This window comes from Myotis myotis, unplaced genomic scaffold, assembly GCF_014108235.1.
Source record: "Myotis myotis isolate mMyoMyo1 unplaced genomic scaffold, mMyoMyo1.p scaffold_m19_p_6, whole genome shotgun sequence".
In the NCBI taxonomy this organism is placed as follows: Eukaryota; Metazoa; Chordata; class Mammalia; order Chiroptera; family Vespertilionidae; genus Myotis; species Myotis myotis.
This window is the reverse complement of record NW_023416368.1, coordinates 77694015-77717692: the sequence shown is the minus strand read 5'-3', so window position 1 is coordinate 77717692 and position 23678 is coordinate 77694015. Positions and strand designations below refer to the sequence as shown.

The 23678-nt window shown below is 50.2% G+C and overlaps 2 protein-coding genes, 1 non-coding gene and 2 pseudogenes across 7 annotated transcripts in view; 2 read left to right on the top strand and 3 right to left on the bottom strand.

The window, feature by feature from the left end:
• Positions 1-399: 399 nt before the first annotated feature.
• On the bottom strand, positions 400-4902 carry FGF22 (fibroblast growth factor 22). Of its 4 annotated transcripts, none has more exons than XM_036312650.1 (3): positions 4601-4902; positions 1890-1996; positions 400-1803 (listed from the first exon to the last, which is right to left on the bottom strand). In XM_036312650.1, the coding sequence occupies exons 1-3, from the start codon at positions 4812-4814 to the stop codon at positions 1609-1611; spliced, it is 516 nt and encodes a 171-aa protein (XP_036168543.1). In that variant the 5' UTR covers positions 4815-4902; the 3' UTR covers positions 400-1608. The 4 variants fall into 4 exon arrangements, 2 of the variants coding, with proteins under 2 accessions (XP_036168543.1, XP_036168544.1); XM_036312651.1 differs by having other exon boundaries at positions 1890-1993; positions 4601-4901; XR_004968145.1 differs by lacking the exon at positions 4601-4902 and having other exon boundaries at positions 1645-1780; positions 1890-3864.
• Positions 4903-8484: 3582 nt separating this feature from the next.
• On the bottom strand, positions 8485-8850 carry LOC118657926 (annotated as a pseudogene).
• Positions 8851-12785: 3935 nt separating this feature from the next.
• The window catches only part of POLRMT (RNA polymerase mitochondrial), a 30996-nt gene continuing 20103 nt past the window's right edge, over positions 12786-23678 (top strand). For both annotated transcript variants that reach the window (XM_036313811.1, XM_036313810.1), the window contains exons 1-3: positions 12786-12918; positions 13430-13528; positions 22341-22936. In XM_036313811.1, the coding sequence (XP_036169704.1) occupies positions 12831-12918; positions 13430-13528; positions 22341-22936 (783 nt within the window). In that variant the 5' untranslated portion in view covers positions 12786-12830. The remainder of the gene's footprint in view (positions 12919-13429; positions 13529-22340; positions 22937-23678) is intronic.
• On the bottom strand, positions 18605-19947 carry LOC118657811 (annotated as a pseudogene).
• Positions 20279-20386, top strand: LOC118659403. Its single transcript, XR_004968535.1, has one exon. It is a non-coding gene; the product is annotated as a U6 spliceosomal RNA (small nuclear RNA).

The following is a 23678-nucleotide window of genomic DNA, read 5'->3' as shown; positions in this document are numbered from 1 at the left end:
TGAGGGTCACCAGGGTGAAACCACTGGCCCTGACCACAGTGAGTGTCCACTCTGTACTATCCCTCCCCCCCCCAGTAAGTGACCCCGGCTTTGTGTTCTGTATGTTAAGTGGCAGGAGGCTGGGATGGGTGGGAGCCCTCACCCCACTCCCCAGGGATTACCTGCCCCAAGCAGAACGTCCCACCTTAGTTTAGGAGGAGCTCCCACGTTAGCCCCCCTTCCCCCTTAAAACCCCATGGGGTAAATGGCATCATCATTCTCACTTTATATTTTTTGAAATATATTTTTATTAATTTCAGAGAGGAAGGGAGAGGGAGAGATAGAAACCTCAATAATGAGAATCCTCATTCGGCTGCCTCTTGCATGCCCCCTACTGGGGATCAAGCCTGCAACCCTGGCATGTGCCCTGACCTGGAATCAAACTGTAACTTCCTGGTTCATAGGTGGACGCTCAACCACTGAGCCACACCAGTTGGGCAATCATTATTCTCACTTTATAGGAGAGAAACTGAGGCCCAGAATGGAATTACCTGGCCCAAGGCTCCAGAACTCAGCCCTGTGGTGGGGGGTTTCTGGGGTTCTGGGAGAGTGGTGGGCACTCACCCAGGCACAGCACTTCCCATGTACTCCCCTCCATCCCCAGCCTATGGAGGACACTGACATGAAGCCCCTCGGTCTGCACATGGCACCTCTCCCCCTGAAGAACTGAGAAGCTTTGAAGACATTACTCAATTTCAGACCCTGTATGTGCGTTTCTACATCTGCTGTGACCACACGCATTTATTCTCTAACACTTCTGGGATCAGGAGTCTTGCCTAAGTCTCAGGGGCTAACTACAGGTGTGGGCAAGACTGGTCCTTCCTTAGGCTCCAGGAAGAACCATTTCTGGCCTTGTCCAGCTTCTAGAGGTGCCACATCCCTGGCTCATGGCCCCTCCCTCCAGCTTCACAGCCAGCAGCACAGCCTCTTCCATCTCTGACTCAGATGCTCAGACCTCCCTCTTAGGAGGACCCTTGTAATGATAATGCTCCCCCCTCCCTCCCATAATCCAGGATCATCCCCATCTCAGGGCCTTGACTTAATCCTACCTGCAAAGTCCCTTTACAATGTGAGGCAACATGTCCACAGGTCGGGACCTATCACCCATTGCATGTCCATGCTGTCCTCTCCCCCCTGGCCCCCAGACTCCCTGGTCCCTAGCTTCCCTTCTCCTCTTTACCTCAGCACTCCAATGGGTTCCCACTGCTGAGTCTGATAGGCTGTATCCCGACCCAAAATACTCTTCCAAGACCTGGTGACCTTCAGTCTCTAGTCCAGGAGGTGCCTTATGGGGACTCCTCGCACCCTAGCTCATGACTTAACACCTACAGCCCCTACTCAGCTCAGTGTTCACCTGCCTCAGATTCAGACAAGGGTGGGCATGGTGTTCCTGCAGGGTCCCCAGAGCCCTGCAGACAGCAGGCATTCAATGCTTGTGAAAAGAATGAGTGACCAGACATGGTTTGGCCACAGCCTGGGCCTCCTCTGGCCTCTGGCCTCTGGTCCCTGGCCACCTGCCCAGATGTCTTTTGGATCTTGTCTAGCTGTGCCTCATGGCCCCTCAGGGCCTCAGGAGACCATGACGGGCAGGAAATGAGTGGAAAGGTGGTGCCGCCGTGTCCGGCCACCGCGTCGAGGGACCCCCCGCCTGTCCAGCGCCAGGAACATGGGCCGGCCTCGGTGACGCCAGCGAAGCGAGGCGTAGGTGTTGTAGCCGTTCTCCTCAATGCGCTCCTGGAACCTACAGTGAGCAGTGTAGATCCGCTGCGGGGGGTCGGGAACATGAGGCCACTGGACCCCGTTTCCTGCCAGTGCCTGCCCACCACCAGCCACCCCCACCATGCACTCACCGACCCATAGAGGTGGCCCCGGCGGCTCATGGCCACGAAGAAGCCGGTGTGCACAGCCTTGAGGGCCACGACGCCCACGCGGATGGAGCGGATCTCCATGATGCCTGCTGGGAAGGGCTCGGTCAGGGCCCTCAGCCACCGTCTGCTTCCCATGTGCTCCCTCATTCAGTCATTCAAGTGACATTCACCAAGCACCACCTGTGTGCCTGGCCCTGTGCTGGGTATGGGAATACACCGGGGCCTACACGGCCTGACCCCAGGATGTGCCCCTGACACATTGGATGTAAGTGGGGAATAGCCGGGCTTTCCCCAAAGGGTACTGGGGAACCAGAGCAAGCTGTGGAGCAGGGGAGAGTCCTGGTTAGGTCAGGGATGAGAAAACCAAGCCAGAGGAGTTAGGTGCTTGCCTGAGTGAGCTGTTGATTTCAGTAAGAACAAGTATTGAGTGTAGCAGTGACCATGGGCCGTGCAGCTTCCCCCACAGTTCTCATGGCCTTTGCCATGTCCGGCCCTGACAACTCAGCCAGCTGCAGCCACTCGGTTATAGGGAGATGAAACCCCAGAAGGGAGGCACTGCCCAGGCAAAGGCCTGAAGGTGGGACAGGGGTGTTTATAGCACAGTGCATTCAACTTGGTACCTGCTTACACTGTTTGAGTGCCAACTCTATGCCAAGCACTATACCCCACTAAGCCCACACAGCAGTTCTGGGGCCGGGTGTCTTACATAATCTTGGGGGGTAAGGCCAGGTGTGGGCAGGACTGGTCCTTCCTTAGGCCAGAACCATTTCTGGCCTTTTCTAGCTTCTAGAGGCGCCACATCCCTGGCTCATGGCCCCTTCCTCTATATCTTCACAGCCAGCAGCACAGCCTCTTCCATCTCTGACTCTGACCCTCCTGCTTTCCTCTTATGAGGGCCTTTGTGATGATACTGGGTGCTGACTGTGCCCACTTCCCAAGGGGGGAAACAGGCCTGAGAAGGAGCAGAGGCAGCTTCAGGCCCCATCCGTCGGTGGGTGACCCTGGGCGAGCTCTGCCCGGCTCTGAGCCAATGTTTCCTGTCCAGCGAAGCAGGACTTCAGGATGAGCCACACACACCCTCAGCCATGCACTGGGGTCTAATCTGGGCACCTCTTATATGCTGTGCTGGGTATTAGGGACATACTGGTGACCAGAGACGGCTCACCTTCATGGGGTCAAATCTGTGCATGGAGGTCTAATCTGGAGTCAAGGTTTTGCCCTCTAGTTTTCAGTTTGTACTTGGATACCTGAGATAACAAGCTCACCCCACCCCCATGGGGCCTTGCACCTGCTGTTCCCTCAGCCAGGCCCCTGGCTCCTCTTGTGCATGGTCAGCTCCTTTTCTTGATAATAGGCTCAACCAAGCCCACCTCCTTGGAGAGGCCCCCAAGACCTCCCAGATAAAGCAGTCCCCCAGTCACCTCTTGTACATTGCCCTGTTTTCATTTTCTTTGCACCACATGTGGTCCCCTCTGAAATTATATTACATGTTTAACCGCTTTACCCTCTGTTCTGGAACCCCATGAAGGTGAGCTGTCCTGGTCACCCTGTGTCCCTTGTGCCCAGTACAGCATTCAAGAGTTGCCCAATAACCACTGAATTAATGAAGGACAGAAGACCTCCAAGTCCAACCCACACAGAGCCAGCAACCAACCATCTGTCACTCCATCACTGCCCAGATGGGGAAACTGAGGCCCAGATAGAAGCAGCAACTGTCTCAGGTCACGCAGCAGAGCCAGGCCTCAACCCCAGCCTGAGGCCACCCTGCCTGGCTGTGTCCACCACCAGTCAACCGGCCCAGCCAGTCCCCTGTCATTGCCCTGGTCTAGTGACTCTAATGAGGGCCTTGGGAGCCCCAGATGAAAGCAGCTGGGAAGGGCAGGGGTGATTATCTGCCCTAATGGTGGTGATTCAGGCAGTGGCCAGCGATTAGCTTCATTCCCCCAGCCCCCCACCCACCCCCACCCAGGGCTCAGAGTTGTGGGGAGACTGAGGCAGGCCCATGGCATCACCAACCGCCCTGGCCTCCCAACTGTCCCCAACCCCCTTCTCTTGGCCCCTGCATCTCCTCTTGCCTCATACATTCCACAGATACTTATTGAGTGCCTATTGTTTACTGGGTGGGGCAACAGGGACAGTGACTCCAACTCGATGAGGTTCTTGAGCATCAAGGAACCCAGCAACACAACTCTCCTCCCCTCCCCCCCAGCAGCGTGACCCTGGGCAGGTCATCTCCCCTCTCTGGCTCAGTTTCCTAGAAAGAAACAGAGGGGTCCCTCACCCAGGCAGATCCTGAAGTTTGTTTTGCCTTGTGGGAGTCAAGTTCAGAGCCCAGCTGGCCCCACTGCATGATGTAACTTTCTAGAGTCTCAGTTTCCCCTCTACAAAGGGGCCCAGTGACCCCAAACCCAACTATCTGTCAACACCCTTTCTCTGCTAGTGAGCCAGGCCTGGAGCTGGGAGCTTCCTCTGTGACCATTTAGGTTTGGCCGATTTGACTGCGGAGGAAAATGAAGCCAAAAGGGTAAATGACTTGGCCAGTGCCATGCAACCACAGGAGCCCCCAGGACCCCTCCGTCGCGTGAGGGAGGGCCCAGCTCATCGTTAGGATTTCCGCTGCAGTTGTCACTGCCCGCCCATTGGTCCAGAACCTCCCTCCCACCCCTGTCACCCGGCAGCCCCACGCGACTCACTGTCAGGGCTGTGGCACCAGCGGGTGCCTTGCACGAGGCCGCTGGGGTCGACGCGCAGAAAGAAATGGGTGGAGGAGAAAAGGCGCCGCCAGCGCACGTCGCCCTCTAGGTGCGGGTAGCTGCGTGGTCTCCGGGGGCCGCCTGAGGTCCTCGCAGCGCCGGGAGCCCGTGCCAGCAGCAGCCATGCCAGGCCCAGCCACAGGCGGCAGCGCATGGCCTCGCCGCCCGCTCTCCGCCCGCTTTTGCCTCCCGGAGCAAGTCCGCGGCTCTGCCATTGCCGAGTCAGGGGCGGAGAGTCCGAAAGGGGCCGCCCCGGCTGGGCCAATGGGGAGCCTCCGGGCTGGGCACCAGGCGGGGCACCTGGAGCGGCGCCAGGACGCAGTGGGCGAGGGGCGGGGGCGGTCCATTTAGGAAAACCTGCTGGGGCCTCGGCGTGTGTTTGTCTTGCGCTGTGGGGAGGGTGGTGCGTGTCTGTGAATCACCGGGCTGGCCTGCAAGGGCTGCGGGGTGTGAGTGTGAGACAGGCAGGGCCCAGAGACAGAGAGATAGACAGAGACAGAGAGATAGATAGAGACAGAAATAGAGAGGCAAACACAGAGATAAGAGACTGAAGGACAGAGACAAGGACTTGAGGCAGAGACGGTGAGAATGAGGCAGAGAAAGACCCGAGAGACATGGAAATACGAAGACTGAGAGGCAAAGCGACTAAGATGCAGAGCTCCAACGGGAAACAGACTAAGCTGGAGAGATGGAGAGTATGAGACACAGGGGAAGATGGTTAAAAGAGACAGAGAGACAGATATAGGAGAGGCAGAGGGTAAGTCGGGCAGAGAGACAAGAAGTGGGGTTGATTAGGGGTCAGAGATTGGGTGGGAAGGTCTGGCCTGAGTGTTGTCTGTGGCGCCAGGCCTCCGGACTGAGCATGTTCAGACGGAACTTGTCTGCCCTCCAAACTGGAGCTTCCTGAGAGCCAGGCCTCTGGGCAGGAGGCTTTGCTGAGGGGTGGGCATGGGGGTGGGCTGCACACAGGCATTTGAGCAGGTGGGTGGATGGGGTATTGTTGGGGGGGGGACTCATGGACATGTCTGTGGCCAGTGGATGGTGACCGAGGCCAGCACCGCATCCCCAGCGTCTGGAGCTGCATGTCCTGAGCATTAGGAGTGGGGTGGCGCCGTTTATTCCCACATCTGCACATCATTTACGAGACGTCCAAGCCCCACTGGGAGCCATCCTGGGCCCTTGGTCCTGTGTGGTGAATACAATGAACCTCACAGACTCAAGCCAAGAGGCGCCATTGATAGGTGGGGAAACTGAGGCCCGGGAGGGGCAGCGCCTTCCCCACAGCCCCTCAGAGGACGCATCCCAGGGTTCCAATCCTTGACCCTCTTCTCCCACCAGCCCAGTCCTATAGCTATAGCCCCAGATGGCACCTTTAAATAGCATGGGGGTGAAGAAAAGGTGACAAGCCCACCCTACTGGAACGCTGGAGGAGTAACTGATCCAGCTGGAAGCTGAGTCGTCTTCCTGGAGGCTCTGGGGGATTCCATGATCCCTCTTCCTGGCCCCAGGAGGGCCACACAGGGGCTGCCCAGGCCCCAGGACTCCAGATGGGGGAGGCTGTCCCTATGGCCTGGTCCATTCAGCCTGTCTCGTCACACTGGGGGCCCTGGGGCCAGCACCTGAGGCTCCTGCATGCGTTCAGCACGTCCCCAAGCATCCGTTCCTTCTCTGTAAAATGTGCCAGAAAAGGAAAGGCTAGAAGGATGGAATGAGATATTCTACACCTTGTTGGGCAGAGGCACAGCACACAGGCTCAGAATAACGTTCCCCACTTGCCAGCCAGCCAGAAACTTGGTCTTCGCTTCCTCGAGTGTTTCCAACCCCCTCCCCAGGAAGATAATTAGGGGGGCCTTGTGTGACGGATGGGACCACCCCTGGGAAGCTGGCCCTGCCCCAAGTGTCGCTGGAGTTTAATGACAGTTCCATTAAAATATAATTCACATACCACACAGTGTTTGCAGTACAGGCAGAGTTTTCAACCACCTCTATCTAGTTCCAGAACATTCTGTCACCCCAAAATGAAACTGCTTCCCCTTTAGCACCTACTCCCCACCGCTTTCCCCAGCCCCCGGCACCCACTAACCCACTTTCTGCCTATGGACTTGCCTGTTCTGGATATTTCACGTGAATGGAATCACTCTGCGTGGCCTCTAGTGTCTGGCTTCTCTCACGGAGTCTTACGTGTCTAAGGCCCATCCACGTTGTAGCATGGGTCGCGCTTCATTCCTGTTCACAGCGGACTAATAATATTTCAGCGTGTGGATGGGCCACATTGTGTTCAGCTATTTACCCATGGATGGGCACTTGCCTGTGTCGACCTTTTGGCTGCTATATATCATTGCTGCTGTGGACATCAGTGCATGAGGGTTTCAGTTACTCCATATCTCACCAGCACTTGCGATTGTCTGTCATTTTGATTATAGCCACCTTAGTGGGTAAAGCACAATACATGCTCTGTTCCTGGAGTCCCCAATTATATATCTTCTTTTTTGCTCTCCATCAGCAGCAGAATGGGTTAATAGACTGTAGCAAATGCACACAAGAGAGTACAGTGCCGCCGTGAAAGGAATAACCTCCCGAAACACACAACATGGAGGACTCTCAGGCATCATATTAAGTAGAAGCAGCCGGGCACAAAAGAGGTCCATTTCTGTGACAGTCTAAAACAGGAAAGTCAATATATGGTGTGAGGCATAAGGATAGGGGTGTGTCACCCGCAGGGGCAGTGACAGGGTGGGGCATGAGGGGATTTGGGAAGCTCAAAAAAATGCACACATGTAATGTCTAAAGGCTCAGTTCTTTGTCATAACCACGCTGCAATCTAATTCACCATCCATGCTCAAATGCCCCCTACTGTTCCCATAGTGTCCTTGAATAGCTTTTTTTCTGTTCCCAAACCATGAAGTACATTCATTTCTCTAGTCTCTGGGATTGGCTGAATAATAGCTCCCAAAGATATGTTCACATTCTTCTTTTTAATTTTTAAAAAATATTTTTAAATTGATTTCAGAGAGGAAGGGAGAGGGAGAGACAGAAACATCAATGATGAGAGAGAATCATTGATCGGCTGCCTCCTGCACACCCCACACTGGGGATCCAACCCGGAAACCAGGGCATGTGCCCTCGACCGGGACCCTTCAGTCCGCAGGCCGAAACTCTATTCCAGCGGTTCTCAACCTGTGGGCCGTGACCCCTTTGGCGGTCCAACGACCCTTTCACCGGGGTCACCTAAGACCATCCTGCATATCAGATATTTACATTACAATTCATAACAGCAGCAACATTACAGTTGTGAAATAACAACGAAAATAATTTTATGGTTGGGTCACAACATGAGGAACTGTATTTAAAGGGCCAGAAGGTTGAGAACCACTGCCATTGAACCAAACCAGCTACACTTGGGCTGTTTCTAGATGTTAGCTATTGTAAATTGTGCTGCTATGAACATAGGGGTGCATACATTCTTTCTGATTGGTGTTTTGGGTTTCTTAGGATATATTCCTAGAAGTTGGATCACTGGGTCAAATGGCAGTTCCATATTTAATTTTTGGAGGAAACTCCATACCGTTTTTCATAATGGTTGCACCAGTCTGCATTCCCACCAGCAGTGTACTAGAGTTCCCTTTTCTCCACATCCTCTCCAGCACTTGTCATTTGTTGATTTGTTGATGATAGCCATTTGGACAGGTGTGAGGTGATATGGTCATTTTAATTTGCACCTCTCTGATGATCAGTGACTTTGAGCATTGGCCATCTGTATGTCCTCTTTTTTTTTTTTTTAAAGCCCACAGCAAAAGAGGTCAGCTTTTATTGTATGTGTTACAAAAGAGCTAGTTTAGTCAAAAAGACCGAAGTCCATGTCATCATCAGACTCCTCAGATTCTTCTTTCTTTGCTTCCACTTTCTCCTCAGCTGGGGCAGCAGCAGTGGAGGGGGCAGGACCTCCTGCTGCTGCAGCACTGGCTGCAGGGGCAGGTCCACCAGCCCCTACATTGCAGATGAGACTCCCAGCGTTGACATTGGCCAGAGCCTTTGCAAACAAGCCTGCCCAGAAAGGTTCACCATTTACAGCAGCTGCTTTAATGAGGGCGTTGATCCTATCCTCCGTCACCGTCACTTCATCCACTTTATCGTCCGTTGAGCAGGATAAAGGCCGAGTAGATGCAGGCGAGCTCTGAGACTGAGGCCATGGCGAGGGTGAGTGCTGGGCGAGCGCTGCCAGGAGCCGTGCTAGTCGCTGGATGAAGTGAGGGCCTTAGCGTCCTCGGAAGAACCAAGCACCTTACCAGTAGCTGGGGAAGGGGGCTGTATGTCCTCTTTGGAGAGGTGTCTATTTAGGTTGTATGAGTTCCTTATATAGTTTGGATATTAGCCCTTTATCAGATGTATCATTGCCAGATATGTTCTCCCATACAATGGGCTCCCTTTTCATTTTGTTGATGGTTTCCTTGCTGTGCAAAAGCTTTTTGTTTTGATGCAGTCCCATTTGTTTATTTTCTCCTTAGTTTCCTTTGCTCTAGGAGATGTGTCTGTAAGCATGGTGCTATGAGAAATGTCTGAGATTTTGCTGCCTATGGCCAAACTCCAGCCTCTTGATACCATATTCCCCATTTAGTTACATTTGTTTTCACCTACCTTGTGTCTTATTAATATTTTTCTTGCTTAAGTTTACCAGGAAACTAACTTGTTATCGCCATCGGGAGTGAAAAGCTAGTGCCATATATTGATACATTGACTTTATTATTTTTTTTTAAATATTTTTATTGATTTCAGAAAGGAAGGGAGAGGAAGAGAGAGAGAGAAACATCAATGATGAGAGAGAATCACCAACCCAGGCATGTGCCCCTGACCGGAATCAAACCCGGGACCTTTCAGTCCACAGGCCGACACTCTATCCACTGAGCCAAATCGGCTAGAGCGACACATTGACTTTAAATAGAAATACAAGAAGAAGAACAGGTGATACATTTTCATATCAAAAGGATCATAGCCAGAGAGCTGAGATAGGAGTTAAATATACTAGGTGGGCACCAAGTGAGACTTCCCATGTTTTAGTGGGACTGAAAGAAGAATAGCTTTCTTGACGCTAAGACCCAGGAATCCAGGTCTTGGGGAAATACTGGTTTAGGGCATCTGATGTCCCACAGAACAGAAGAAAAACGGAGGCATGAGGAAAGATGAAAGAACTCAGAAGTCCTGGCTTCCAGCCCAGGTTCCTGGCTCTGCCAGACTTTTGGGGTACAAGGGAGCATCTTTAGGTCTTAGGGCACCAGACACAGCTGATTCAGCCACCACCACCCCCTGAGCCAGAAAGGCAACCCCAGTTTGAGTCCTGTCTGAAGTCAGCGCCCCTCGGGGCATCTTGGAGTGCACTGGGCTAGGTTTGGGAGGGTGCTGCCATCTGTGAGGGCATTTCCAGCAGTGACGTCACTGTGCCTCACAGCGCACTTGCCCATGTGGGCAGTCGCATCTGGAATGTGCTGTCAGGAGGCCTCCAGGCCAAGGAGTCTGGCCCTTCCAGAGCACAGGTTCAACCTCCACTCTGAGCTAGTGGGGAAATGGAAGTAGGAGCATAGGGGACTGGTGGCAGCTTGAGCTGAGGCCCCTGGGCCCACTGTGGTCAGGCTCCTGAGTATCACTCCAGTGTCCTTTCTGCTTCCTTTCTCCACCCCCACTCTGATTGGGTGCCCCTAACTATCCATGCTTGTTCCAGCCTCAGGGCCCTTACACTTGCTGGAACATCGTTACCCCAGATATTCTCACCCTCCACATTGCCAGCCGATCCCAGACCAGGGGCTCCCCTCCCCTGGCCTCAGTTTTCCCAACTGAACCATAGGTGGTGTTAATTCCCCAAAGGAATAGACCCTCCAAGAAGGACTCTTTGTGGTTAATTTGGCTCAAATTCATAACCAGAGTCTAGCAGCCATTGTCTACAAAGGTCTGTCACCCAAGCTGCATATCAGGAAAAAGCCACAGACTAGGCTGCCAGCCGCCTGTATTATTCTCCTGCCACTGCCTGAGCTGGCCCTTACCAGAGAGCTCCTAGAATTGAAATTTGACCAATGGTCTGAAGACCTGCCCCATCCAATCTATATACATATAACCATAATATACAAATAGACGGAATGGCGGAACAACCGAACAACCGATCAACTGGTCGCTATGATGTGCACCAACCACCAGGGTGTGTGTGCGGAACATGGCAGGCGTTGGCCGAGGTGGGATGGTAGAGCAGGTGAGCGGGGTCGCCAGACCAAGGCAGGGTGCCGGTTGCTGTCATCGGGGCGAGCCTCTGGTGGTTATTGAAAATTCTTTGCTCCTGCATGCCGTGGTCCCACCCAGTGCCTGCACCTACGGCCAGTACTGGCCCGCTCGCATCCGCTGCTGGCACCAGAGCTGCTGCTTGCACCCGCTGCTGGCACCCAGCGCCGGCCCGATTGCTCTGCGCCATCAGTGGGTGCGAGTGGCGGCTGCCAGTCCTGATTGCCCCTGACAGCTTCTCCACCTCCCTCTACTCCTGACTGGTGATTGGCACAGCAGCCACCCTCGCACCTGCTGACGGCACAGGCCCCGCTTGCGCCTGCTGCTGGTGCTGGCCCCAATCGCTCTGCGCTGTCAGCAGGTGCAAGCCGGGTGGTGCTGTCAGTGTGTGGGAGCAGTGGCGGTGGGAGTGGGGCTGCTGGCAGAGAGGGACCTGGGGGCCACTGCAGGAGGGGCCGGGCGTGGAGGATGGGCCAAGACCCGCCCCTGTGCCCACTGCAGCCTCAAGGCTCACAGTTCCTTTCAAGGTACACTAATTTGTGCACTGGGCCCCTAGTATTTGCATATTTATTGACCAACTATGCAGCCTACCAATTAGGACAGTGCTATATAGACCACTCAAAACTGAGCAAATTTGGAGTCCTCATTTGCATAGGAGTGGACCAATCAGGGAGACCGGGGTGGGTGTGGGGGACATTTGTCTCTGTATAAGCCAGCCTCACCTCACCTCTGCTTCAGCAGAGTACCTGGCTATTTCCCCCCCTGTTTGTTAACTGAGCTGTAATGCTTGATCTGGTTTATCTGAGCCATTCCCTCAGGGGAGCTGTTTTTACTGAATAAAGTCTCTCCTATGTCATCCCCCAAGTTGGGGACTCCTGATATTGAATTGGTAGCAGTGACCTTTGGTTGGTCAACAGTGGGGATACCTTCAGGTCTGAGTCTAAAGCTCTGGCCCTGGAGGCCAGGGCTGGGAAGTTCCAGGCTCCAGGGGTTATTTCCTTGCATTTGTCATGTCAATTTAGTATGTTAGCCCACTCTTTCTGCCCACTATGCTCCTGTCCTTGGGCGTTTGGGGACTAGTGGGTAAATCAAGGCCAGACGAATGGATGAGGATAATGTCCAGGGAAGTGTCCCAAACACATCTGCCTGGGGGTCAGACAGATCTGGGCTTTCATTCCAGTCTCCCTAATTAATGTTCACACTGTACCTTTGGGCAACTTGATTTATCTCTGTGAACCCCAGCTTCCTTCACACTAAACTGGGTATAATAATAGTTCTTGCCCCAAAGATGTTATTGGATTAATGAAGACTGCGAACAGAAATCTAAATTGTGCCCGGCTGGTGTGGCTCAATGGTTGAGCGTCAACCCATGAACCAGGAGCTCGCCACTCTATACTCCGTCAGAGCAAATGCCCGGGTTGGGGGCTGGATCTCCAGTAGGGGGCTGGATCTCCAGTAGGGGGCGTGCAGGAGGCAGCCTTCAGTGACTTTTCTCTCATCACTGTTTCTCTCTCTCTCTCCCTCTCACTTCCCCTCTCTCAAATCAATAAAAACATACTTTTTTTAAAAAAGAAATCTCTAAATTGTAGAACGCTGTCCTAATTATTGCGCGATGTCAATTTACAAAAAGAAATCCAGGTTCTGGATCCTCCCAAAGACGACCCAGTGTCGCCCAAACAACGGCTCTGCCCACCTCTCTTGACAGAGGAAGAGCCAATCAGAAAGCTGTATCTGCGCCCGTCCTTGTGCCTCCGGAGCCTCGCTGCTCCTGGGAGTTGTGGTTCCGAGGGCGCTTTTGCCGCCCTGGAGTCCCTTCGCAGCCGCCGTAGGCCTCGGAACTACAACTCCCGGCAGGCACGGGCAGCGCAGGCGCAGAGCGGGCGGGTAGCTGGGTCCTCGTGTGTCCGGCATGTCGGCGCTGCGCTGGGGCCGCGGCGCGGCTGGGCTCGGATGGGCCTTGTGGCCGGCGGGCCGCCCGGGCCTCCTGGCTGAAGAAGGTAACACAGGGTAGTCCCAGGGGCGACGTCGCGGCCGCTGCCACTCCCAACCCTTAGCACCCGGCTGTGACCTTTGGCTTTTCTGCCCTGGGATCTAGCTACAAAGCCACGACCTTTGCCTTCTGAGGTTCCGGGGAACCCATTAACGTGACCCCGCTTTCACCTGCCCTTGGCACACTCTTCTGACAGGGGTCTGCAGGACACTTTGACCTTTGACTCTTGGTTTCTTTTGGTGCCTTCTTAACCCCCGTTTGCTCTTGACATTTGAATTCGCTGTTCCTTTGGTTCCAGGAACTCTATCCTTGATCCCTCACCGTAATTATCTTAGCGCGTGGGGTCCCCTTTAACTTTGAGCTTTTGTTTTCTTTCCATTGTGAGACCTCTGATCACTGACAGCTTCCACGGAAAATTTAGGGCTTCTTTGCCCCCGGATCCTGCAGTATCTGTCCATGTGAGCTCCCACACACCTCCCGGCTCCAGACCCCCTTTAACTTACCCCTCTCTCCCGCAGGGACCCTGGGTGGCCTATGGGGCTGCAGAAGGAGCTCGTCTGCCAGCCCTTGTGAACAGGACCGCCGGAGGGACTGGGGCCATGCCGAGCTGCTGGAGGGTGAGCGCTAAGGCTTGAGGCCTGCAGCCCCTTCACTTGTCCCCTCTTGCTAGGGACCACCTCCCTGGTTTCTCACAGTGACCCGGCAAGTAGGGATGTCAGTCTGTAAAACGGTGTAACTAATGTGGTCCCACCTCTCTGGTGGTCCTGAGGGCCCCCCATGATGATGAAGCAGTGACCACTTGTAATGTCCTCCTTTCCCATACCCACCAGGTGCTCCCACTTTCCAGACAGCCAGCACCCGAAATTGTGGCTGGAGAGACTGGCCCAAGGCCACACGAAGCTGTATGGGCAGAGCTGGGATTAGAACCCTGACCTGATCCATGTTGCCCCAGCTGGGCTTTCTGAGTGGACACCCTGGTGGGATTGTTAACTTAGAAAGGCTTTCAAAGTGAGAGGCAACAAGTGTTTATTTGAGACCAATAAGAATAGCTATTTGGGAGTCATTAATTCAGGCAGAAACCCAAACTGTTTCAGTTGGGAGACAAAGGCAAAGAGTTTTCATGAGAAAGCGAAGGGGAACAGTTACATCCATAGAAGGAAGGCATTGTTATTGGTGCAGGTTACATAACGAAGTAGCGCTAATTCTACACAACATTTTAAATTTTTAGTCCGATGGCCATCAGTCCAGTAGTCATAATTATCTGCTTTCTTACTACCTTTACAAATAGTTTTTTGAAACACAAAGTTGCTTAGGCCCAGTCCAAAGGTTATCTTAGCCTGTTTACTTTTTTAAGTATATTTTCATTGATTTCAGAGAAAGGAAGGGAAAGGGAGCGAGGGATAGAAACATCATTGATGAGAGAGAATCATTGTTCAGCTGCCTCATACAGGCCCCTAACTGTAGATCGATCTCGCAACCCGGGCATGTGCCCTGTCTGAGAATTGAACTGTGACCCCCTAGTTCATGGGTTGATAGTCAACCACTGAGCCATACTGGCCAGGCAGTCTTGTTCTGTTTCAACATTCCAAGGTTTGAGGTAAGAGATGTGCAAGGCAGCCCTGACTGGTTTGGCTCAGTGGATAGAGTGTCAGCCTGCGGACTGAAGGGTCCCAGGTTTGATTCTGGTTAAGGGCATGCACCTTGGTTGCGGGCACATCCCCAGTGGGGAGTGTGTAGGAGGCAGCTGATCAATGTTTCTCTCTCATCGATGTTTCTAACTGTCTATCCCTCTCCCTTCCTCTCTGTGGAAAATCAATAAAATATATTTTAAAAAAAAAGAGAGAGAGATGTGCAAGGCAGTTCCTTTGGGATGGCTGCTCCAGCTCCATTTTAAAGTGGCTCCTTTTTTTTTTTGACATTTCCTCCCTTTTGTTGAAGATCTTTCCTTGAAAACATTGCTGGTCAACCATCAAAAAGCAGCACTGATAAGTTATTAAAAGCATCGTTGGTCCTTCGTTGTCAGGTGGCTCATTTTCGATATGTCATGCCATTGCTGTTTCCTCATCACCAGGAAGACTCATTCCTGGCATGTCATGTCCCATGCAGGGAAGGTAGTTTTTCAGGAGCCTCAGGACACATTTGAGCAATGAGCGCCAGAACAGAGGAAGGCTTTGCCGTCATATTCCCCGCCCATATTTCTTTAAGGATGAACATCTGTAGTTTCTTGAGTTTCTCATATGAAGTCTCAGGCCTTAGTGATAGTTTCAAAACTTTGAACAACCATTATCAAAATGGTACCTTTATAACATCGAACTGTGCAAAACAGTGATCTAGAACAGCCAAAGTTTCTGTACAAACAAAATGCTAAGTCCAATATGAAGAATAGGTCTGAGCCGGGGTGATACCTGAGAGAAGTCAGCTGAAGATGTTAGAGAACCGTGAGGTGTCAGTGGGCACTGTATTTAATCATTTGACTTGTGCCTGAATTTTATCTAGTTTTTTCCTTTATTTTACCAGAGGTGTTTTATCCAAGTACACCTAACAGAGGAAACCCCACCTTGCTCAGCTAGGATATGGTCAATAGCAGTTATAATTCACACAAGGGAACTTAAAGATTTTTTTTTCCCGATTGGCTGTTGTTTTAGCGGTAGCTCTAGCAATTTCCTCTAAGGTTTTGGATACGTTTCTTTTTATTTTTTATTTTTATTTTTTATTGATTTTTTACAGAGAGAAAGGGAGAGGGATAGAGAGTTAGAAACATGATGAACGAGAAACATCGATCAGCTGCCTCCTGCACACTCCCTACTGGGGATGTGCCCGCAGCCAAGGTACATGCCCTTGACCGGAATCGAACCTAGGACCCTTGAGTCCGCAGGCCAACGGTCTATCCACTGAGCCAAACCGGTCAGGGCTGGATACGTTTCTAATAGTGTATATTTATTCATTGTAATACCTGCCCAAGGAAAAGTATTCTTCCAAATCTGGTACCTTCATTAGGGCTGACATGCCAGGTATCAAACCTGACTACGTATGTAAATAGTTGCATGTTTTGACTTGTGAAGTAGGTTTAAAGATGATGTCCCTTGTGGAGCTATCATCCCAGATGGAAATTAAGGGGAAACAAAATATATAATGAGTGCTTGGCCTCATTATTTGTGAGAAGTAAGGAAAAGGAAGGTGTGTAGGTTATACAGGCCTGATCTGGAATCTTGGGTTAGTTGTCGACAACAGGTGTTGTCTTCTTCACTTCCTAGTAATTTTAAACTTCACATCCTCTTGGTTGAGCAGTCTGTTAGGTGCAAGAGTTTTCTTTAAATTGGGAAACATGAATCCAAAAGTCAACACCTTTAAATTTGGATTAGTTAAGAGTACCTGGCCCTAGCCGGTTTGGCTCAGTGGATAGAGTGTCGGCCTGTGAACTGAAGGGTCCCAGATTCGATTCCGGTCAAGGGCACATGCCAGGGTTGCAGGCTTCATCCTCAGTAGGGGGTGTGCAGAAGACAGGCAATCACTGATTGATTGATTCTCAATCAATCAGTGATTCTCTCTCATCATTGATGTTTCTATCTCTCTGCCTCTCCCTTCCTCTCTGAAATCAATTATGTGTGTGTGTGTGTGTGTGTGTGTGTGTGTGTGTGTATGTGTATCTGAAATTCTGGAGGAATCAAGTAGGAAGGAAAGGTAAATGTTTTAATTCTGCTTACAAAATTATAATTTACTAAATTGCAGGTTGGGGGAGGGCTGGTCATAGCTACCTTAGAAGGAAAAAAATTCTTATATCTGGAAAACAAGGATAAAAAAACCCAGTCCTTATCAGTTCATTTATTCCCATGTTATTCTTATTGATCTTGATCTTTTTGTTAGCAGTTTTGTGAATCCAGTTTTTCTTTTTTTTCTAAATATATTTTTATTGATTTTTTACAGAGAGGAAGGGAGAGAGATAGAGAGTTAGAAACATCGATGAGAGAGAAACATCGATCAGCCGCCTCCAGCACATCTCCCACTGGGGATGTGCCCGCAACCCAGGCACATGCCCTTGACCGGAATCGAACCTGGGACCTTTCAGTCCGCAGGCCGACGCTCTATCCACTGAGCCAAACCGGTCTTGGCTGAATCCAGTTTTTCTTAGAGTTCTGTAAATCTTCACTGTATTCAATGTTGTGATCTGAAAGTTAATTAGAAATCTGTATCTTAGAGTGTCAGTCTTCTCCATAAATTTATCTGAAGAAGGAACATTTTTAGAACATTTTACCGGTCAGAGTAAAACAGTAACTGTCTGTAAATGACAAAATATATATATTTTTATTTCAGAGAGGAAGGGAGAGGGGGAGAGGGATCAAAACAGTGAGAGAGAATCATTGATTGGCTGCTTCTTGCCACCCAGGTGGGTGCCTGACCGAGCATTGAACCACAACCTCCTCGTTCAACTCAACCACTGAGCCACGCCAGTTGGGCGACAAAAGATTTTTAACTGACCATGATTAAAGATCTGATGAGAGTTTACATACATACTTATACACATATAAATAATGCAACTGACTTAGTTATCCATTCCAATCTTAGTTAGCTTGGTCATATATAAAATTCTTTCCCCTCCCCCCCGAAAAACACTCATTTTAATGTTTTAAAAGACAGACAAAAAAATGATAGGCAGAGGGAGTCTAAATCAATTAGAACTAAGGCAGCAGTAACAAAAATGAACACAATATAATGATTTGACCTTATAAAGGAAATGACCAATTAAAATAAAATTTCACAAGTCTTCATGTTTGTAATTTATTAATGAACAAAATACCGAAAATACAATGTATGAATTTCCCCCTTAGTTTTATAATAAATTATCCAACCTCTACTTAATACATTTACTTTTTAAAAAATATATTTTTATTGATTTCAGAGAGGGAGAAAGAGATAGAAACATCAGTGATGAAAGAGAATCATTGATCGGCTGCCTCCTACAGGCCTCCTGGGGATCGAGCCTGCAAGTGGGGCATGTGTCCAGGAATTGAACCTGGGACCTTTCAGTTCACAGACTGACACTCTATCCCAGCAGTGAGCAAACTACGGCCTGTGGGCCGGATCCGGCCCGTTTGAAATGAATAAAACTAAAAAAAAAAAAAAGACCGTACCCTTTTATGTAATGATGTTTACTTTGAATTTATATTAGTTCACACAAACACTCCATCCATGCTTTTGTTCTGGCCCTCCGGTCCAGTTTAAGAACCCATTGTGGCCCTCGAGTCAAAAAGTTTGCCCACCCCTGCTCTATCCACTTAGCCAACCTTTATTTAATACATTTACTTTTAAAAATTTATTTATTTACTTACTGATTTTAGAGAGAGAGAGAAAGGGCAGAAATTTATGATTTTTAAAATATAACCAAGATGAGCCCTAGCCAGTGGCTCAGTTGGTTGAAGCATCGTCCCGTACACCAAAAGGTTGTGGGTTTGATTCCCAGTCAGGGCACATACTTAGGTTGTGGGTTCAATCCCCAGTCGGGGCACATATGGGAGGCACCAATCTATGTTTTTCACATCAGTGTTTCTCTCCCCCCTCTCCCCCCGCCCCTTGCTCTCTCTCTTTAAAAATCAATAAAATCATATCCTTGGGTGAGGATTAAAAAGAACAACAAAAGAAATAGTTATGAGTAGTAAAATAGTAGAAAGCAGTGAATGAATAAATATGATTTTTCATCAGTGGCCATTCATCATTTTACTTTTAGGAACCTATAAGAAATTGTCTTCTTTGAGCTTCAAATGTTCTAGTCAATCTAGTTGTTTCTTTTTTTTTTTAAATACATTTTATTGATTTTTTACAGAGAGGAAGGGAGAGGGATAGAGAGTTAGAAACATCGATGAGAGAGAAACATCGATCATCTGCCTCTTGCACATTCCCCACTGGGGATGTGCCCGCAACTAAGGTACATGCCCTTGGCCGGAATCGAACCAGTGACCCTTGAGTCAGCAGGCTGATGCTCTATCCACTGAGTCAAACCAGCTAGGGCAATCTAGTTGTTTCTTAACTTCCTCAATATCATCTTGAATTGTTGAAATAAGTGACTCTAGAGCAGTGGTTCTCAACCTTCCTAATGCCACAATCCTTTAATACAGTTCCTCATGTTGTGGTGACCCCCAACCATAAAATTATTTTCGTTGCTACTTCATAACTGTAATTTTGCTACTGTTATGAATCGTAATGTAAATATCTGATATGCAGGATGTAGTATTTAGGCGACCCCTGTGAAAGGGTTGTTCGACCCCCAAAGGGGTCGCGACCCACAGGTTGAGAACCGCTGCTCCAGAGAATCAAAGTTTTTTTCTGATCTGAGGTAACCAACAGTGGCCACATTGAAGATTTCCCCATGAAGTCCTCTTTGAAAGTATGCATGATATGAGTTTCCATGGACTTTTTGTAGTCTTGTAGTATGAGTTTCATCCTGTTTTCACTATCATTTTATAGACATCTCCATTTACAACACTGGCCCATTCATAAAAAATGCCGATGGATACATTAACTGGAAGATTATCTACTACTAGAGGCCTAGTGCATGAAATTCGTGCACAGGTAGGGTCCCTAGGCCTGGCTGGCAATCAGGGCCAATCTGTGGGGCGACTGGTGAGGTGATCGGGGAGGGGGGCCCCCTCACTGACACCTACCTTGGCTGACCTGGGGCCTGCAGGCTGGGGACAGCTCCTGCATTGAGCGTCTGCCCCCTGGTGGTCAGTGTGCATCATAGTGACTAGTTGTTTCACTGTCTTTCCACTGGTTGGTCAATTTGCATATTAGGCTTTTATTATATAGGATTTTTTGAGGAAAGTTAGCTGTGGGGATGCCCAGCTGTTTGGAGCCACAGTCAAAGCCCTGCACCACTTGGCTGTAGTAGAAGTAAAGCATGTGCTTCCTGATGTCATTGCTCGGGTCTCAGGCTACCGTTTGGTCCGCTGGAGTGTTGTCTAGATTCCCCAGACCAGCTAGGGGACATGGCGGGAGCTCAACCTGTGGGAGCACAATGGGCCAAGAGGCACCTGCGATGCATCACAGCAAGCCCTTCATGGTGCTGACCCAACAGATGCTGCTGGGTGACTCAGAGGCTGTCTCTCTGCCTCGGAGGTGCTAACATTATTAAGATCCCTCCTCCACACACCTCTGCAACATCCACACTCCCTACGCAACTTATACACCTTTTGAATATAACTTCTGCAACTTACACAAACCTGCAACATCCATGCACCTACAACTGTACACACCTGCAGCTTTACACACCTTTTGTTTCTTACCAACCTAATTGTTTTTTGTAAAAAGGAACAAAACAAAAATGTATTTAATTTATTCACCACAAGGACACAATTTAATTTAAAAAACAAACAGTGCTCACTTCGGCAGTACATATACTAAAATTGTAATGATACAGAAAAGATTAGCATGGCTCCTGCACAAGGATGACATGCAAATAAAAATAAAAAACAGAAACAAAACAAAATATTATACCACAGCTGAAGATAGAATCCTATACAGAAAGCAAGGTAAGGACAGACCATCAGGGCTCTTGGATAGAGACCTGCTTTGTGTATGTGTATTGCAGGTACTTCTTTTTTCTTTTGTTTTTGTTTTCCTCACCCAAGGATATTTTTTCCATTGATTTTTTAAAATTTAAGTATTTTTAATTTATTTAAAAATTTTTTTTCAGTTACAGTTTATGTTCAATATTATTTTGTATTAGTTTCAGGTATACAGCATCCATTGATTTTTTATTTTTATTTTTAAAAATATTTTTATTGACTTCAGAGAGGAAGGGAGAGGGAGAGAGAGATAGAAACATCAATGATGAGAGAGAATCATTGATCGGCTGCCTCCTACACGCCCCCTACTGGGGATCGAGCCGCAAGCTGGTCATGTGCCCTTGACTGGAATCAAACCCAGGACCCTTCAGTCTGCAGGCCAATGTTCTATGTACTGAGCCAAACCAGCTAGGGCAGCATCCATGGATTTTTAGAGAGAGTGAATGGGAGGAAGGTGGAGGAGAGAGAAACATCCATGTGAGAGAGACACATTAATTGTTTGCCTCCTGCAGGAGCCAGGGATCGCGTCTTCCAGCTCAGCTTAGATGTCCCTGTTTTCTCCCACATCTGCCTCATTTCTCCTCGACATGTTCCACCCTGCAGGTCTCTCCTGTGTGTTTGATTCTCCTGAATTTCAGCCACTCTGAGGGCCAAGTTTATGCTTGTCTTTTCATTTCCATGAATCCTTCTAGAGCCCCTTCTGTGTGCTGGCCTCCTACTCTGGGGCTTGATGTTGTAATTAGAGGTGCAGGCAGAAGATGAATGTAGTTGATCCACTGATTGCATATTTGCAAAGCAGTTAAAATTGATTTGCAACCCCAAACCAATTCTTGAGGAGTTTTCATGATCGTGTATGGACATGTGCAGAGCAGTGAACATTGCAGCTTCCTGATGTGCGTGTACCGCACTGAGGTGGGACCAAGGACGTTCTGCTTTATTTCAGTGCATCCTGGAAAGCAGCGGCCTTTCCAGGTGTACTTGGTGCCATGCTTTTACATTTTTGTGCTGTTTGTTGGTGGTGTTGCTGTTTAAGTGGCATCAGGTGTAAAGCTGGGGTTCTGTCCATTGGTCCTGAGCAGGAAGGCAGCGCTGTGCCTTTTGGAGAAAATGTTAGCTCACTTTGTTCAGGTGTGAGTGATAGTGCTGTTGACTGTGAGCTTAATGTTACTGAATTAGCAATGTATGTGAGATAAGGGCTCTTAAACAGAAACATACATAAAACAGGATGTGCTGATCAGCTGGCAGAAATGTGATTGGAAGCTCGCAGGAACCTTGTGTTTCCCCAGGAGCCGTGGCTCTGTATTTGCTAGTTCAGTGTCTTGGGAACTGTGACAACAGAACTGCAGAGAACAGAGCTGCTGGTCCTGCAGAGCAGGGCTGGGCTGGGAATCCTTGGTGAGAGCCTTCGAGTCAGCACAAGCAGCAAGTGCAAAGGCCTGGAGGCCATTATGGCTGGAGCAGAGTGAGTGGTAGGGGCAGTGGGAGGCCATGGGGGCACCTGGGTAGCTTTTGAGAACAGAGCCCTGGGGATGTGCCAACAGAATGGACTTGGAGGGAGAGCGGTGTAGACATCCCTGGAGTTTTGGGCTGAGCACCTGGAAGACAGAGCTGTGGTGACAGATGCGGAGGGGCCATCAGGAGCGTGTATGGGAAGTTTAGTGCTCGGGGGACTGGGTGGAGAGGTGCTAAGTAGGTGAGTGGGGTGCATATGCTTAGAAGTCCAGGGACATGTGGGAGTTATCAGCAAATACATAGAAGGGAGGCCTCAAGAGCAGGTGAGACCAGCTGCCTCCTACCTCCTGGCTGGCAGGGTGTTTGGAGGGATTTGAACCAGGTTCCCCTGACATCCTTGCCCTTTGCCTCCCCACAGTGCTGGAGGCCAGAGTGCGGCAGCTGCAGGCCGACAATGTTTCAGAGATGAGGGCGAAGCTGTTGGATGTGGCTCGAATCCCAGAGGCCGATGGCTCCCAATCACCCAGGAAGGTGGAGGCAGGAAACGAGGGTGCTGCCCTGGGGCTCACCAGCCGCTGGGCACAGAAGTTGCACAAGGAGAAGCTCGTGATGCAGAAGCGCAAGCAAAAGCTGGAGGAAAACCTGCAGAAGCAGGCCCGCAAGCATCAGCTGCGTGTGGAGCCCCAACTGCTGAATAGGCAGCTGGCAGGCTGGCTGCAGCGTTGGGAACGCAGCACCCCCAGGAGTCCCTGGGAGGAGCAGCTGGCCCAGCTGCTACAGGAGGCCCCTAAGAGGCTGAGCCGAGAGGAGCAGCATGATCAGGCGAATAGGCTCTCCAAGATGCGGTACGAGGCCCAGCAGCAGAGGCTTCTGGCCTTCTTGGAGTGCTGCGTGCTTGCGGACCAGCTGCCCCTCGCCCACCACGTGCTGGTCATGCATCACAGCAAGTCCCGGCAGCAGCGGGCACTCACCTTGCCCATGTACAACACCCTTCTGCTTGGCTGGGCTCGCAAGGTGAGCGGGGCTAGGTGGGCCAGGGGAAACCGGGTCACCACCTGTCACAGGTGGAGGTGAGGCTGGGGGGCGAAATTTGCCTGTGGCTGCACTTAGATTCTTACGCTTTTGTTCTTTTAGACCCAAACTTCAAGTGCTTTGTTACTACTCTAATTCTTGTGGGCTTGTTGGATATAAATCTCGTGTGGCCCTCCAAAGAAGTTTTGAAAATAACCAAAAAAGAAGGATGAAATCCTGCTCATGTTTTTGTGCGTTTCCTTCTGGTCCACTGGGCTAGGGCAAGGGGTTTAGAGCAGCTTGCAGGCCCTCACCAGGATAATGACTTCCCTGCTTTGGGTTTAGTTTGCTCCTTTTCTTTGTTTCCTGGGGTGGAAGGTTAGGTGATTGTCTTAAGACTCCTTTTTGAATGCAGGCGTTCATAGCTATGGGCTTCCCTCTGGGTGCTGCCTTAGCCGGCTTCCGTGTTTCTCCCCTTTCTTCATCTCTGAGTATTTCCAGTCCCCCTGCGATTCCTTCTTTGACTCTGGCTGTTCAGGAGAGTGTTCTTCACATGCAGCTTCAATTCGAGGAACTGTAGGAAAATCTGTTACTGCTGAGGGGACAAAGGAGCCAGTTTGTGTAGATACATGCACCGACATGTGAGGGCATCTGTGCTTGACTGACGGACTAACAGCGAGGCCCAGGAGCAGCCTGGTGACTACCATCTGCCTCACTGTGCTATGACGTGGAGATGCCGACATCC